The 18,627-nt window shown below is 45.7% G+C and overlaps 1 protein-coding gene across 1 annotated transcript in view; it reads left to right on the top strand.

The window, feature by feature from the left end:
- The first annotated feature begins 11,708 nt into the window (after positions 1-11,708).
- LOC149461719 (interleukin-10 receptor subunit beta-like) overlaps positions 11,709-18,627 on the top strand; it is a 42,268-nt gene continuing 35,349 nt past the window's right edge. Inside the window, exon 1 of the mRNA XM_089677972.1 lies at positions 11,709-11,834. Within this exon, the coding sequence (XP_089534098.1) occupies positions 11,795-11,834 (40 nt within the window). The 5' untranslated portion in view covers positions 11,709-11,794. The remainder of the gene's footprint in view (positions 11,835-18,627) is intronic.

The following is an 18,627-nucleotide window of genomic DNA, read 5'->3' as shown; positions in this document are numbered from 1 at the left end:
GAGAGGAATAGTGCCCCATCATTGGCGTCAGCGGGAGGAATAGCGCCCCATCATTGGCGTCAGTGGGAAGAATAGCGCCACATAACAGGTGTCAGTGGGAGGAATAGTACTTCATAATTGGTGTCGGTGGGAGGAATAGTGCCCCGTCATTGGCGTCAGTGGAAGGAATAGTGCCACATAACAGGTGTCAGTGGGAGGATTAGTACCCCATAACAGGTGTCAGTGGGAGGAATAGTGCCCCGTCATTGGCGTCAGTGGGAGGAATAGTGCCCCATCATTGGCGTCAGTGGGAAGAATAGCGCCACATAACAGGTGTCAGTGGGAGGAATAGTACTCCATAATTGGTGTCGGTGGGAGGAATAGTGCCCCGTCATTGGCGTCAGTGGGAGGAATAGTGCCCCGTCATTGGCGTCAGTGGAAGGAATAGTGCCACATAACAGGTGTCAGTGGGAGGATTAGTACCCAATGACTGGTCTCACTGGAAGGAATAGTACCCCATAATTGGTGTCAATGGGAGGAATAGCGCCCCGTCATTGGCATCAGCAAGAGGAATAGTGTCCTGTCTTTGGCATCAGTGGTAGGGATAGTGCCAGTGGAGTGCCCCAAGGGCCGGATAAAGGCAAGCAAAGGGCCACATACGGCCTGGAGGACACAGTTTGGAGACCCCTACACTAGAGAAACCGAATACATTAACTTCAGGAGCAGTAACTCATAAGGTTACTAGATTAATTGAAGCTTGACGGTTAATTTGCTAACATCCCCCCCATCTTGATCCCCTTCACCCTTTCATCAACATGCTAATCACAAATTTTAAGTAAAACCTTGCCATTTATACTTTTTATTTAGATCCAGCAATGTTATCATTGGGTCTCTGTGCTTCTTTATGCAATGCAGGCAGATCATGGCTGGTAGGAGGGGCTGGATGGGTGCTGTAAATAGCTTTCTGAAAACATCACAGCACCCTGCCTCTGTACTCCACTCAAGAAGCCTCAACACAAGGAGTCTCCAAACTTTCTAAACGAAGGACCAGTTCATTGTCCTTCAGACTTTGGGGGGCCAGACTGTGACCAGGAGGAGTAGAACATGTCCTGATGTCAGTAAGTGTAAATAATGCCACATCTTTAGTGGGAGGAATAATGCCCCCCTCATTGGTGTCAGTGAGAAGAATAGGGACCCATTGTTGAGGTCAGTTGCCGGAATTATTTCCCATTGTTGGTGCTAGTGGGAGAAATATTGCCTAATTGTTGGTGCCAGTGGTAGGAAATGTGCCCCATCATTGGTGTCAGTGGGAGGAATAGTGCCCCATTGTTGGTGTCAGTGGGAGGAACAGTGCCCCATCGTTGGTGTCAGAGGGTGGAACAGTGCCCCACTGTTGGTGTCAGTGGGAGGAACAGTGCCCCATCGTTGGTGTCAGTGGGAGGAACAGTGCCCCATCGTTGGTGTCAGTGGGAGGAACAGTGCCCCATCGTTGGTGTCAGTGGGAGGAACAGTGCCCCATCGTTGGTGTCAGTGGGAAGAATTATCCTCCCATTGTTGGTGTCAGTAGGACGAATAGTGTTCCAAGGGCCAGATAAAAGCAAACAGTAGGCTGCATCTGGGCCCCTGGCCTGCAGGTTGGAGATCACTGCTCAACACTGATGTAAGCAGTGGGCTGACTCTTTGGAGGAGCTATGCAAATGTCAAAATGCCTTAATGGACAGATATCAGTCTGGAGGAGTGGGTGTTTCTAGTCAGGATATATTTGCATGCAGACCGCACCCACATGTAATGTTGAACCTCCGTGATTGGAAAAAACAAAATCCAATGAATGAAAGAAGAGGGGCGTGGCTGAGGAGGAATGGGCTAGATGATGCTGAATGCCTTCCAACCTGGCCTCTAGAGAAGCTCACAGCGTGCAGTGAAATCAGAGTAAACAATTTTCAAAGAGGATCCTGTACAACTGGACAAGACTAAGCCTGGGTTCACACTATGCGCTGCAGAACACCGCCTGTAATTCGCACTGGAATCTCATGGCATTATCACTGGTTCCCACAAAGTGTCAGAGTGTAAAAATATCCGCCGCAATATCACAGTCCCGCTATAAGTCGCTGAACGCCGCCATTACTGGTGTCAAAACTTTTCTTAAAAATCCAGTATATGTACCATAGTTTGTAGAAGCTATAACTTTTGCACAAACTAATCAATATACAATTATTGGGATTTTTTACCAAAAATATGTAGCAGAATACATTTTGGTCTAAATTTATGAAGAAATTTGATTTTTAAAAATTTTTATTGGATATGTTTTATTGCAGAAAAAAAAATATAAATTTTTTTCAAAATTGTCAGTCTTTTTTTGTTTATAGGGCAAAAAGTAAAAACTGCAGAGGTGATCAAATGCCACCAAAAGAAAGCTCCATTTGTGGGGAAAAAAGGATATAAATTTAATTTGGGTGCAGAGTTGCATGACCGCGCAATTGTCAAAGTAATGCAGCGCCGTTGTCATGTTTCACATGACTGTCATATTGACTGTCATATGCCTTTAAATGTTTTCTATATCTTGTCTCTGCTCCTCCCTTTCCTTTGGTTTAGATTGCCAACCCCTTTCCCAGAAATGCATTGCATTGCCTCATGTCATGGTGCAGGAAACAGAATGATCTTTTGACCTATTGAATGTTCATTGTTGTAAGATTCTCTCAGTTTATGGAATATACTTCACAAGGTCTGCCAGATGTCTTATCGATTGAGTCACTGACTGTGGTATCCAGCTGAGGTTGAAGTTATCGCTATCTCATCACAACTGTATGCAGGCCATAGACAGGTTGTTTATTGGCTGAATTTTTGTCCACACTAAAAATATTCACGCTGTTAGTGGGGACAGCCCGTCGGCTGTTTTTCGAGGATCTTCTTGTTTATTTTTATCGGTCATCCTGGAAAACCCATGAAAAACGTCCAATTTTCATGAACATTGGTGGCAGCATCGGCAACGGGGCCAACTGATTCTTCATTTATCGGCCGATAAAAGGCCCGTCTATGGCCTGCATAAGTTACAGATGTCACGGATCCACGGTCGCCGCCACCAACATGCGACTATCGCACGACCGCGACTAACAGTAATACGTCACGCCCACAGCGTCAGACCCCAGACTTTCTCACCAAACTCGTGACCGAAGGACCGGCCGATCTAAAACCGCGGTGTGACATGCGTAACAAGGCCCCACCCAGCTGCACCCTGCACAGCGATTGTCCAGCTAAGGGGCTACAATCGGTGCCTGCAGCCTGAATGCGCTTGTTACTGGGTCGGGTTAATTAAGCAACTAACCCTTCTACTGCCACCACCGTCTTGAAATGTACAGAGAAGACGGACTCTGTCAGAAATACACTATAATGATTGAAAAGTCACCTGTGAATTATGGTCAATTGGGCAGGGAGTAAACAAACACAGTAGCGTCTCTTCAAAAGGCAGGAATTCGTGAATTGCAGGTAAACGCTTAAAAACAGTTTAACACTTTCAGAAAGAAAGATTTATTACTAAAAGAGTCAAATAGGTGCAATAAAATATTTACAAAGAGATATCACAAAAAAAATAAAAAATAAAAAATATATATATATATATATATATATATATATATATATATAAAGACACAGCAAAGAGATAATTAGGAAGGAAATTACAGGATTAAGTTACTTGCCCTTAGCCTGGGTTTGCAGATCCAAGTTGCAGAGCAGGACGATTCTTTATCTCCTCCTTAGATGTTACTGGGAGATCTGTATCAACTCTCTCTCAGACTTGCTATCCTGCCTCTTTTTAAAATCCCCCCCCCCCCCCCCCCGGCAAGGGGGGGTGGCTCTGCGTCTGCCCAATACAATATGTTGGCCAGGATGTCAGTGGACTCTCAGTTAAAAATAACAGCTTCATAATCCATGACATGAAACATACAGTTGACCTGAGGAATATTCAATTCTCTTTTAAGTCTGGGAAAGAAGCTATTATCTGTTTTATGATGGGTGAAAAAGGTTACACTTACACAAATGTCTGGCACCAAACTGGGGAGGCTTAACCTGGGCTGACCCACACCATCTGTCAGGAGATAACGTTTGCCTCTCAGGACTGGAGGGGGGTAGGGAGTGTGAGGAATACTTTCCCTAAAAGAAAAGAAAAAGGGGAGCTCCGCTTCCAACTCTGATGAGCAAGTTTGCTACAACAGAGATCACACTATCAATGCTTAGATTGGAGAGACAGAACAGCCATATCGCAAACAATTCTCTGGTCAGAAAGGGGGGTAAATCCTCAGGAGGGCTAGTGGTTAAACCTGGTACAGGCTGAGAATATCGGATGGATGATCGTCCGTTTTTCTTTGCATGCTAGTCTCGTATCGAAAATGAAGAGGTACTAAAGTTACAAAAGTTCTTACACAACAGAATACAACTTCCTGCGATGATGTAATGTATTGTATTGTAATGTATTCTTTTGCTTCTGAACATGCACGGTCTTGATCTTCTGATTTTTTTTTTTGACAAATACTGTACTGATTAAACGAAAATCATTTGTTCTGGTTCATTTGTGTTTGTCCCTTCGGATAATTCAGATAATGACTTGTTGTGATCAGCCCTTGAAAGCTGTGTACGAACAATCAGATTATCAGACGATCTATCCAAAAGAGATATTTTTCGTCCAATTTTCTGATCGTACTAGGCATTGGGGTTCACCCTGCTGATTTTTTAATGGCTGCAGCAAGTGGCACTGGCAAACCTAAATATTTTGACTTTAGGTCCATTTTAAATCTGAACTCCCATTATTCTTGTACAGGTGAACAGATAAAATAAAATGATTTCAATTGTATATTCAAAAGAATAAAAAAGAAAAAAAGCAAATAAGGGAAATTTATTTTTCGAGTATAAACACTTTAAAGCGGAGTTCCACTCACACTGTCAAAAAATAAAAGTCAGCAGCTACAAAAACTGTAGCTGCTGACTTTTAAAAAACAGCCACTTACCTGTCCCACGAGCCTGCAGTGTCCTCCCCGCAGCCCGTTTCACCACCTGTCCTGGATTCCTGGAGGCCGGCATCTTCAGTGTGGGCACCTGGCTGTTACAGCTTGTGGCTTCACAGCCGGGTACCAACTGCGCATGCGTGAGTAGCGATGCGCTTCATGAATGGTCCTGTAGTCTTCTGGGACCTGTCACATGTCCCACAAGACCAGGGGATGGAGGGTAGGAGGACAACTTCTGCTTCTGATTGCCTAGGCGATCGCAGCAGAAGTGTTGGAGCGGGTACCTGTCAAATTCGGGTACCCGCTCCCCAAAGGTGCCAATCCTTAATGGGGAGCGGGGAACCAGTTTTTACAGTGGAACTTCCCCTTTTGGTTGGAGCTTCGCTTTAAGGCACCCTACCAGCCCCTCCCATTAGTCATCTGCCTGCATTGCATGGAGAAGCACAGAGACCTATTGATGATGTCATTATTCTAAAATAAGGTAGGCAATGAAAAGCAAAGGTTTCATTTAATCATTTCATTTGCAGTTTGATGAGGGGGGAGCAGATAAAACTTCAACTTTAAGTTGTCTGCGGTCAAAGTGTAGTTGAGTTCTTCTCTCTAAATTCTCTGTTGACAGTTGCATAAGCAGAAAAGATCATAAATTACGTATGAGACAAAATTCTACTTCCTCTTTCTTAAAAAACAAAAACCAGCATAACAAGATCTATATAGTAAAGTTTCCTCTACTCTCACACAGATGTCTGGCTCAATCCACCCTAAAGCACAAATGACTCATCTTCAGGCCAAATGATCCTTTCAGTAATACGTACATCAACATACATTCCTGATGCAGCACGTACCCCTGAAGGGATGACAAGGACCCTTCTGGCAACGCCGCACCCTCTGACACACCAAGAATAAAGGAAGATTTTATTTAGAGAAATCCTTCCTACAAAGAAACATACAGAATGTCAAAAGTAATGACAGGCAACAATCTTGTACAACAGCACAATCAATGAGGGGAACTTTGTACCTGAAGGATGTAGTCACATGCCTGCGATTAGAACAAGGTCCCCGGCAGGGGATTCCCGTGATTAGGTGGTAGGCAGCTCTATTGAAAGAAATGGGAGGCTGTTGGTTCTTGCAGCTAATGGTGCCCCGCCGCATGTAATCACTCATGCAATATTAACCTGCAAGTGATTGGCCCTGGACAGAGACTTTCATGGGTTTGCTGCTTAGGAGATTACATGCGAGTGGCTATGAAAGACAATAAGGATCCAACGCACCAACAAACTCAACCCAGTCACTATGTATAGAGAATTGGCTTCCTCCCAAAGCCACGTCCCCACTGATGCGTTTCACCCCTCCATGGGTTTAGCCATAGAGTTCAGCCTGTGGGAGTGTGAAACGCATCAGTGGGGCATGTCTTGGTGAAGAAACACTGAAGCTGATTCTCTATACATAGTGACTGGGCTGGGTTTGTTGGTGTGGGGCTCTTCTTTGTCTTTCACAGCCAGTTTCAGTGGACAAGGTGAGTCCTGCTGGATGTCGACACCGAACAGCATTGAATAAAAAAGGATGTATACTCACAAACCAACGTGATTATAGGCAGTATGGGTGATCCACAAAGACAGTCACAATGCAACTGTGTCTAATGATGCGGATAGTATAAAAAATACAGTGAGCGCTCCAATGGTCAGCAGCTGAACATTCAAGGAAAACACATAAAAGTCCCAAAAATATATATATAAAGAAAATACAGCACTGTGTGATGTTACTATATTGTGGGCAGATATAAATAATAAATGAAACCAAAGCAAATGAATAAATAAATCAATAAATAAATAAATCACAGTCTAGTAATGGTGCTCGCTGATTCCCAGTGCAAAAGTTAGAAATGCGCACTAACCAGAAACGTATTAATAATACGCATGTGTATATGATATCACATGCGTATTATCTGAGGAAGGGGGTCCAGCCCCCGAAACGTGTCAGATTATCCGCATCATTAGACACAGTTGTATTGTGACTGTCTTTGTGGATCACCCATACTGCCTATAATCACGTTGGTTTGTGAGTATACATCCTTTTTTATTCAATAAATTACGTGGTATACCCCGCTAATGCACAATGAGAGTGCGCCCTTGTTTATTTTCATTTACCAGTGGTCAGATGTCGCGATCTCAGAAGGGCAGCACCTCTTCGATTGGCATTTTGGCAATTCCTTGGCTTGCATGAAGATTGGAGCGCTGGTTTCGTTTGTCTATCTCTTGGACCGAACAGCATTGACATCACTGGGTTGTTGTAGGTTGGCGCTTGGATTGGCACTCTGCATTTCTACCAAGGTTAAAGGCAAGTGGGTGCAATTATCTAAGCGCCTACAGACTCCCATTGCTTTCAGTGGGGCTGCTTACTTGCAGCTAGGGACAGGAACCCCCATGGGGCTCTCGCCTCTAGTTGCAGGCAGGGTGGATTCGCAGGTGTGAATACATCCCAACCCTGAATCTAGGGAGGCCAAACTGAAAGCTAAAAGGGTCCTTTGGTCTCTCAAAAGCCCTCCCGCTGGCCAGTGTACTATTAACCACTTCAAGTCCGGACACTTTTACCCCCTTCCTGTCCAGGCCAATTTTGAGCTTTCAGCGCTGTCACACTTTGACAATTGCGCGGTCATGCAACACTGTACCCATATTAATTCTTTAGCATTTTTTTGAGACAGATAAAACTTTATTTTGGTGGTATTTATTCACCGCTGGGATTTTTATTTTTTTGCTATATAAATGAAAAAGTCCAAAATATTTTTAAAAAGTGTTTTTCTTATAAAATTTTGCAAATAAATAATCTTTCTTCATAAATCTTGGCCAAAATGTATCCAGCTATCTTTTTAGTAAAAAAAAATACCCAAATTAGTTTATAACCAAAAATTATAATTTAAAAAAAAATTTTTTTACATTCTAAGTTGTTGTTCCGTGTCTTGGCTGCTCGTTTAGCTAAGGTAATTAAAAAGTTTTTTTTAAATATATTCTTCAGACTTTTTTTAACATATTGAAAAGTAATTTTAACATATATTTGTAAATGCATTCCAAAAATGTAGATCTGTATTTTTAAAGACATACAGTATATTTGAAATGTATTTTTTTTTTAAATATATATTTATTTAAATATATTTTGAAATATATTGAATATGGCCAAAATTGTAGTATTTCAAATATATGTCAATATATTTGGGAAGAATATTTTTGAAATATATTTCAAATATATTTTTCTTCCATGTAGGATTGGCCTTAATGTGGACATGGGATTCCTCACTCATTATCCAACAGTTTTACAGACCCCCTCTGTGACTGTAGTCCCAAACCCTGCCCCCCCCCCCCCCCCAGTCTTTGCTTTTGCTCTGTCTTATCTCTAGTCTAATCCTAGTTTTATAACCATTGCTGTGATTATTTCTTTTAAGATTCTGCTATAAACCCCGAAAAGGGATGTTGAAGTAGGCGACATACCCCGAAAGGGGACGTTGAAGGGGACATACCCCGAAAGGGGACCTTGAAGAAGGGGACTGTCACAGACCTGGTCCTTCCTTCCCCATCCTCCAGGTTTGCTGGCTGCCACCCTTCTGTCCCATCCATGCTGGGACTTCTAGTCCTCTTTGTCCCTGACACAGGCAGACCTCAGCAGCCCCTCACCCCCCTGGCTTGCAGCCTGGCCTCCTGCTGAAGGAATCTACAAACAGGCCATCTCCTCCCTTCCCCCTCATGCACAAATTCCTGGGCCCCATGGACAGGTCTGGAGACAGGGCCCGTTGCCATGGTAACCCGACAGGAAGTATCCGGTTACCAGCTCTATACTTAAGGGTGAGCAGACAAACCCCCCTGTGTGTTCTCCTGGCTGTGTGTGTGAGGGAAGGCTGTGCTGAGGGCCAGCTTCTCTCATCCCCCGTCCTCCTCCTCATCTCCTGGACTGTCTGTGCTGCCTGGAATCCCTGCACTGTGGAGGGATCTTCTGCTGTCCCCGTGCATCTGCCTGGATCTATCACCTACCTGGACTTAACCCCTCGTTCTCTGTGAACCTGCCTGGACTTAATCCTTTGTTCTCCGTGATCCTGCCTGGACTTAACCCATCCCTGCCTGGAGCCATCTGTGTGGACTAACCCTGTGGATTACAATACCCCTGTTGTTCCATATTGCCTTCCAGAGAACTGTACTGTGTTGCTGTGTCTGGTGTGGATCTGTGGACTAAAGGAACTGTTGTCTGTGCCCCAAAAACCTCCCCAATAAAAGCACGTTGGGTTCCGTGCAATCTGTCTGTGTGCTCTCTGGTTCTCTTGACAGGGACATACCCCTAAAGCGGACGTTGAAGTAGGCGACATACCCCGAAAGGGGACGTTGAAGAAGGGTACATACCCCGAAAGGGGATGTTGAAGAACGGAGGGGACATACCCTGAAAAAGGGATGTTGAAGTAGGCGACATACCCCGAAAGGGGACGTTGAAGAAGGGGACATACCCCGAAAGGGGACGTTGAAGAAGGGGACATACCCTGAAAGGGGACGTTGAAGAAGGGGACATACCCCAAAAGGGGACCTTGAAGAAGGGGACATACCCCGAAAAAGGGATGTTGAAGTAGGTGACATACCCCGAAAGGGGACGTTGAAGAAGGGGACATACCCTGAAAGGGGACGTTGAAGAAGGCGACATACCCCAAAAGGGGACGTTGAAGAAGGGAACATACCCCGAAAGGGGACGTTGAAGTAGGGGACATACGCCGAAAGGGGACCTTGAAGAAGGGGACATACCCCGAAAGGGGATGATGAAGTAGGCGACATACCCCGAAAGGGGACGTTGAAGAAGGGGACATATCCCAAAAGGGGACCTTGAAATAGGGGATATGCCCCGAAAGTTGACCTTGAAGAAGGGGACATACTCCGAAAGGGGATGTTGAAGTAGGCGACATACCCCGAAAGGGGACGTTGAAGAAGGGGACATACCCCGAAAGGGGATGTTGAAGAAGGGAGGGGACATACCCTGAAAAAGGGATGTTGAAGTAGGCGACATACCCCGAAAGGGAACGTTGAAGAAGGGGACATACCCCGAAAGGGGACGTTGAAGAAGGGGACATACCCCGAAAGGGGACGTTGAAGAAGGGGACATACCCCGAAAGGGGACGTTGAAGAAGGGGACATACCCCAAAAGGGGACCTTGAAGAAGGGGCCATACCCCGAAAAAGGGATGTTGAAGTAGGTGACATACCCCGAAAGGGGACGTTGAAGAAGGGGACATACCCTGAAAGGGGACGTTGAAGAAGGCGACATACCCCGAAAGGGGACGTTGAAGAAGGGGACATACCCCGAAAGGGGACGTTGAAGTAGGGGACATACGCCGAAAGGGGACCTTGAAGAAGGGGACATACCCCGAAAGGGGATGATGAAGTAGACGACATACCCCGAAAGGGGACGTTGAAGAAGGGGACATATCCCAAAAGGGGACCTTGAAGTAGGGGATATGCCCCGAATGTTGACCTTGAAGAAGGGGACATACTCCGAAAGGGTATGTTGAAGTAGGCGACATACCCCGAAAGGGGACGTTGAAGAAAGGGGATATATCCCGAAAGGGGACGTTGAAGAAGGGGACATATCCCGAAAGGGGACCTTGAAGTAGGGGATATGCCCCGAAAGGGGACCTTGAAGAAGGGGACATACCCCGAAAGGGGACCTTGAAGAAGGGGACATACCCCGAAAGGGGCCCTTAAAGTAGGCGACATACCCCGAAAGGGGACCTTAAAGAAGGGGATATACCCCGAAAGGGGACGTTGAAGAAGGCGACATACCCCGAAAGGGGACCTTGAACAAGGGGACATACCCCGAAAGGGGACGTTGAAGTAGGCGACATACCCCAAAAGGGGACCTTGAAGAAGGAGACGTACCCTGTAAGGGGACCTTAAAAAAGGAGACATACCCTGTAAGGGGACCTTGAAGAAGGGGACATGCCCCGAAAGTTGACATTGAAGAAGGGTACATACCCCGAAAGGGGACCTTGAAGTAGAGGGCATATCCTGAAAGGGGACCTTGAAGAAGGGGACATACCCCGAAAGGGGACCTTGAAGAAGTGGACATACCCCGAAAGGGGATGTTGAAGGAGGGGACATACCCTGAAAGGGGATGTTGAAGTAGGGGACATACCACGAAAGGGGACCCTAAAGAAGGGGACATACCCCAAAAGGGGACCTTGAAGAAGGGGACATACCCTGAAAGGGGACCTTGAAGAAGGGGACATACCCTGAAAGGGGACCTTGAAGAAGGGGACATACCCTGAAAGGGGACGTTGAAGTAGGGGACATACTCCGAAAGGGGACCTTGAAGAAGGGGACATACCCTGAAAGCTTGTCCTGAAAATTGTATGTTAATGCAAATAAAAAAACTATCACAGACAGTACTCAAACTTTGTAACAAGTTTCTTTTTGGTGATATTAAAAGTGGCAGCTGCATTAGTGGTTTTCTGTTGACACCAATAATCGCAAAGATTTCACAGTTTTTTGTTTTTTTTCTGATAGTACACAAAGAACTGGTCCTGTTAGTTCCGGGAAAATCTGCACTATATATACATTTACAGGTAGTCATGTTCTGGAAGGAAGTGACCTTTATATACACCAGGGGGGAGACAGCCTGCTCTGACACCTTGTGGCGGTTCAAGGATGATACAGGAGCCTGTCAGCTGTCCCCTCCCTTTGGCTCTGTAATATTTTCCTCCCCTCTACTTTCCCTGTAAAAATGAGGAAGTGACAGTATCGTTGTCGTTGAGAGTGAGAATAAAAAAGCGACATATCATCGGAGGACACAAAGGGGCTCACGATGTATACAATCCTCGTCTTCCTCGGCCTCGCTATACCAGGTATGTGTTGTTTGTACTTTTATTTATATACAGTATATACACGTTTAGAGTGTTAGCCTGGTGAGCCAATTTCAGATTTCGCCTTTCTAAAGTAACACAAGAGCTCAGGATTTGTCTCAGGAAACTTTTCTGAGGAAATGCCATACAGAGCACCGTGTCCATTGTTTTGTGCGATTGTCTTGTGGACACGGGGGGTCCAGTCATGTGACTACGCTGTGGTCCATACAGGGGTATGACACTATGGGGGCCATGCTGGAAACTGTTCAGAAATGTAAGGACAGGAAATGGGGTTGTCACAAAATCTAAAAAAACATACATTGTTACTGTTTTCGCTGATTTTTGCACATCAGCCAATCATAATAGTGTATCAAACACTAGGGAAGTCTGTTACACAGCTCTCTACAGCCATGATGACCAGCCTATGGCCGAAGGGCCACATACGCCTTTTGGTACTCATTGTGCCGCCCTTGGGGCCCTGCTGACAGCAGACAGTTTTCCCTGGCTAAGTGACTTGTTTTATTTTTTTTTCTTTTTGTTATTATTTGCATTGTTTTACTTTTCTGTGCTGTCCATCACTGTTCTGTTTTTATTTTATTTTTTTCTTCTGATCTGTTATAATGGTTCTTGCTGAGAAATATCAAATGTGGCACAAGTCTATTTTTTAGGAGAGCTGTAGAGAGAAAAAATATGGAAGCATTGTAAAGGGCCTGGATGTGCTCTCTAGCAGTCTCATGAAATGTGTCTTCAGTCTATGACTGTCTTTGGAGCATGTCCCCCACTCTCCAGGAACTCCTATATCATTTAGTCTCTAACTATCTAATGTAACTTGTCTGCAGTCTCTGATCATTTCTTGTATCAAACCTGCAGTCTCTGACCATATCTTGTAGCATGAATGCAGTCTCTGACAGTCTACTGAAGCATGTCTATAGTCTATGACTATTTGTTGTATCATGTCTACAGTCTCTGACCATCTCCTGTAGCATGTTTATATCTCTGAGCATTTCTTGTATGATACCAGTAGTCTCTGACCATCTCTTCTAGCATGTCTACAGTCTCTGACAGTCTACTGAAGCATGTCTACAGTCTATGATTATTTGTTTTGTACCATGTCTAGTCTCTGACCATCTCCTGTAGCATGTTTATATCTCTGAGCATTTCTTGTATCATACCAGTAGTCTCTGACCATCTCTTCTAGCATGTCTACAGTCTCTGACAGTCTACTGAAGCATGTCTACAGTCTATGACTATTTGTTTTGTACCATGTCTACAGTCTCTGACCATCTCCTGTAGCATGTTTATATCTCTGAGCATTTCTTGTATCATACCAGTAGTCTCTGACCATCTCTTCTAGTAGCATGTCTACAGTCTCTGACAGTCTACTGAAGCATGTCTATAGTCTCTGACAGTCTACTGAAGCATGTCTACAGTCTCTGGCCATTTCTTGTATCAAACCTGCTGATACAACTAGAAAAAAAGGGGGGGGATAAAAAGTAGGGACAGCACTATAGCGTAGAATCTTTGTCTCAAAAAGTTAGATAAATAGGACGTATCTGTACGGTATCTGTACCTATGCTGATTGGCAAACCGATATTAAAGTAGACATCTGGACTATCTAAGTATCTAAGCTTAAACCTGCTCCCAGCCCCATTTAGGCCCTACACTGACTATCCTGTAAAGGAAAGATGCCTTTAAGGGCTCTCCGGTGAAGTCATGGGTTGGCTTCAGGGAGGAGGAGAGAGCAGCACAGCAGGGCCTGGACAATGATATCACGCATAGACTTACTATGGGGGCATCCATTGTTGGCTGTCCCTCCTCTGTCCCTGAAGCCTATGGGAGCCAATGCATTTTGTAGCGACTCAGGCTACGTCGTCAGGTATGGTACATCAAGACTCCTCTGCATTCCTGTTGGTAGTGTGCAGAGAAGTGTACACTGGAGTTTGACATTTTTTTAAGAACTGGTCTACCTGGTTGCTACCTGCACCCAAAATGCACAGTTCAAATGCCAAACCTTTATCCGTTCAGATCTCCTCCCAACCAATTGGCTTCATATATACTGTATACTTACAGCATTTGACATGTCCTTCAAACATCACAGTAGGTCATTCACTTCCTTGACCTCAAGTAACTATTTGGCAGTCAGATTAAAGCTGTCTATAAATGGGTTGCTTTTTTTTCATTCAGCCAGGGGGTTACATGAAAAAAAACAAAAACCAAAAACAAATGTGCTCCTCCATCCACAAAAGTGAGGTAGATGAAGGAATCTTCCCCATTAAGACATTGTACTCTGACTGCGGGACTCTCTCCCATTCAGCAGAAGTCAATCTAACAATTGACCTCTGTGAAACAGGGATGCCTACACATGGATCAAAATTCACCAGTCCCTGCTGAATCAGCCAAACTTCCATCTATGACCAGCTTATGAATGGCCACGTAGAGATGGCTGCTACTCACAACACTGGAGCTGCCATGCAGGCAGATATAGAGTGTCACATAGGGTCTACTCTTGTTCACAATGCTAGAGCTTCCCTGCAGGAGATAAGGAAGGTTCCATGAGGTGGCTTCAGGAGCATAAAATAGGACATGAATGGCTTCGTTCGGGAGAAGAACTGGGACATGCACAGTAAGAGTGGCAACAGAAGACAGAAGATCACAGTAAAAGTAGCGTTGCCACTCTGATAAGGAAAATCTTATGAATTGTAGAAATTAAATTTTAAAAAATGTATGTAAACCCCAAATCTATGTTTTATTATCTTTGGCATCTGGCACCATGGTATACAGTTATCTTCGATTGGAACTAACCTGAAAATACTCACCTTCACCTTCCAACAATGTGGTGGTTACATCCCTCAGTGGCTGCTGTCATCTTCTCCCTGGCTACATCCGAGTTTTCAAGCTCCTGATTGGCTGGTGGGGAATGACGCCATTCATGTGTGCGATCGGTAGTCGGTCATTCTGTCACAACTGGAGTATGCACACTAAGCTCACTGTACGTTCGATAGAAGACCATGAGTATGTAGGCAGGTGCCTACAAGTGGGAGTTAATAGAGAATGTGGGTTGCCCAGGCAGGTAGGGATTAATGCCAATTCAGTGTTTTCCCAGGTTTTTCTCTGGGTCCTGCCCTCCACCCTGTGTGACGTATAAAAGGAGGATGGTTGGGCTCAGGAGGCACTGGGGAACACCTGGGAAAGCAGTAAGGATCCACCTGAGAAGATGTGAACAGCACCTACCTGCAAACCCTGCAGAGGAAACCTACCTCTTTAGGGATTTACCACTAATGTTTACTTATTACCACAAATATGCCTGGCAGCCAGATGCTCGTTAGTTAGGAAAAGTTGTGTCTGAACTTCAGTCTGTGATGCTGCAGAATCTCCAGTAAAGCTTTTGAACTGATTAAGATCCTGGTCTGAAGTTGCTACACAGTGGTGCGTGAAAATAAATAGCATATTGAAGAACAGAGCCTGTAAAGCACCCATGGGGTAGAAGAGGAAGTTCTCTACAAGGGGTTAACTCAGCATGAGTGATGGAGGAGAGTAGTTGAAGATGTGACGTAACGCGTAGGGTACGCTGATGACGTCAAGCCGCAATACAGGAAGTACACGGGCCACCATCTTGGTATAGGAAAACATACACATACTAGGGCCAATTAACCTACCAGCATGTCTTTGGAGTGTGGGAGGAAACCTACACAGGCACAGGGAGAACATGCAAACTCCAGACAGGTAGTGCCACTGTTGGGATTTGAACCAACAACCCTAGTGCTGCTAGGCAGAAGTACTAACCACTTAGCCACTATTTACAGAGGATTTCTGTTCAATCACCACTGCATATAGTGTATGGCCCATCTCTAAGCTGAGGTTCCGCCTTAATGCTGTTTTCCACATGAGCGTGGTCCTCCTAGTCCCGGGCATTGATGAGCGCATACACAAAGAAAAGGTACCCCTGCGTATACCGGGCAAGGGAGCCCCACTCCCATGCAGGACGGTAAGTGTGTGTTATTGCAGAAGAGACATAGCCAGGGGCGGACTGACAACTCATGGGGCCCCAATAGGGGATCATGGGGCCCCTGTGTCCTTGCCCAAACTTAAAAAAGCCTATGAAAAAGGTACCAGGGGCATCTCATGGGGCCCTCTACTGACCCCGGGCCCTCGGGCAGTGCCCGAGTTTCTAAATGTTCAGTCCACCCCTGGACATAGCGTACCTGCCCCGTGTCCTCCTTCAGTTGGTCATTAGGCCGCCTATTAGGTCTTCAGCTGGCATCACAATGTACATTTCTTCATGGTAAATGAACAGCTACTCATCATAGCCCATACCCAGCTCTTCCCCTCCCCACCACCCTGTTAGCCCCCCCAGAGCCAAGGAAATACCGGCTAATTATAGATCATGGGTGAGAATGTGATTCTCTCACTTTCATCTGACAATGTAGTACTAGAGGCCTGATTGGTGGGCCCACATTTTAGGGGGGGTGTCTGACCTTGGCTCTTGGTCATGGCTGTGGTGGTCCTACAAGGTGGCGGGAGAGGAAGTGTCAGGTTTGCTTTTAATGTTACTTTAAAAAATGTTGGGCTGTATGTAACTTTTAGGACTGATATAAAAAAATACATACTTGGACTGGCAGCGCTAAAGAAGAAAACGAATGCAGCCACCATGTCAAATGATTGGTAACTGCAATTTATTACGGTTTTGGTTTGGGGTTTAATACGGTTTTAGGCTAGTCATACATGGCCAGGTTGTTTCTTGTTCACATTCTTGGAAACTGCTAACTGCCAGCTATTGTAATTGGCAGTCACAATACCAGGGGCTGTGTGAACACCCAGTGACTACGGTACATCGAATAGGATCAGGGCTGTTCATAATGGGGTATCACCAGTCCTCCTGTATGGGGCTCAGGCAGCTGGGTGAATCAGGTGTTGGCAGGGAGGATGATCGGCACAGCAGGGGGGCAATCACAGGAACCAATCCCCTGCATGGCTCTCTCTGCAGCAGCTGAGAGCTAACTTCTCCTCTTCCTCCTGCTGACTTTCGGCTGCTGCAGAGAGAGCCATGCAGGGGATTGGTTCCTGTGATTGCCCCCCCTCCGTGCCGATCATCCTCCCTGCCAACACCTGATTCACCCAGCTGCCTGGTTCCAGTCATTGCCTCCCCCGGTCCACCCATCATCCTCCCTGTACCCCATACATTTCCCCCTGCTGCCCAGGCCCCCCTGTGCACCCCCAAAGTGTTTCCGGCTTCCCTCCTCTCCTTCCCACCAGCCTCTGCAAGCACACAATAGGATCCTTCAGGATGGAGAGTGGGGGAAGAGTCCAGTAAATATGTCACATTTACCAGCCACTTCATTTCTTGAATAAACACAATGGGTGATCAGTACCAATCACTCACTGTGTACATTCATAACTGAACTAGGTGTATGGGGCCCTTTGGTTTTTAACAGCAGCCCTGGATAGGATGTAGTCACTGTCTGGTCGATCATTTTCAACCCGTCTCAGTCAGTTTTACATGGACTGTTGTAGAGCTGAGTAGTACTTGCAGGGCCACCCTGGCCTGGCATGTGAGCCGTCTTCCTGTGTCTGACACCCTCCTTCAGGCAGACAGGAAGCAGAACTCATTTTTTTTTCCATTAAACCTCTTTCCTGCCCTCTCTCCCACGCCTTTCACTTTTCACTGCACAATATGAAGTGGTTACGTTGGCTGACTTGTTGTGCAAATGTTTCTGGAAAAAACAATTATTGACCAATCAGATTCTCCCATTTATGCAATCTAGAGCAGAAAATACTAAGACGTTGGCCCTGTAGTGACCCTTGTTCTTCTTTCTGTCAGTTCTGTAGAGATCATGGCCTGTGTGAGTCACAGGAAACCCCGCAGTCCGGCATTTCCTCTGCTGAGACATTTGTATTCTCTGTCTGGAACTGCATCTTGTTCTGGCTTGGCCTTATGGCCGCTTGTGGCAAGACGGTGAGCATGGCAGGCTGACATGACAGATTGGTGTGACCGTGTCTCTTACATGTAAGGCCCCGTGTACACAGCCACACACAATTCACACAGGAACTCACTGTGTTTAATAGTGCCCCATCATTGGTGTCAGTGGGAGGAATAGTGCCCCATCATTGGTGTCAGTGAGAGGAATAGTGTCCCATCATTGGTGTCAGTGGGAGGAATAGTGCCCCATCATTAGTGTCAGTGGGAGGAATAGTGCCCCATCATTAGTGTCAGTGGGAGGAATAGTACCCCATCATTGGTGTCAGTGGGAGGAATAGTACCCCATCATTGGTGTCAGTGGGAGGAATAGTGTCCCATCATTGGTGTCAGTGAGAGGAATAGTGCCCCATCATTGGTGTCAGTGGGAGGAATAGTACCCCATCATTGGTGTCAGTGGGAGGAATAGTGCCCCATCATTGGTGTCAGTGGAAGGAATAGTGCCCCATCATTGGTGTCAGTGGGAGGAATAGTACCCCATCATTGGTGTCAGTGGGAGGAATAGTACCCCATCATTGGTGTCAGTGGGAGGAATAGTATCCCATCATTGGTGTCAGTGGGAGGAATAGTGTCCCATCCTTGGTGTCAGTGGGAGGAACAGTGTCCCATCCTTGGTGTCAGTGGGAGGAATAGTATCCCATCATTGGTGTCAGTGGGAAGAATAGTGTCCCATCATTGGTGTCAGTGGGAGGAATAGTGCCCCATCATCGGTGTCAATGGGAGGAAGAGTTTCCCATCATTGGTGTCAGTGGGAGGAATAGTGTCCCATCATTGGTGTCAGTGGGAAGAATAGTGTCCCATCATTGGTGTCAGTGGGAGGAA

This window comes from Staurois parvus, unplaced genomic scaffold (genome assembly GCF_062004578.1).
Source record: "Staurois parvus isolate SC_StPar_1 unplaced genomic scaffold, SC_StPar_1.0 ptg000195l, whole genome shotgun sequence".
Taxonomy (NCBI): Eukaryota; Metazoa; Chordata; class Amphibia; order Anura; family Ranidae; genus Staurois; species Staurois parvus.
The sequence above is the reverse complement of the archived record's forward strand: the minus strand, read 5'-3'. Positions and strand labels throughout refer to the sequence as shown.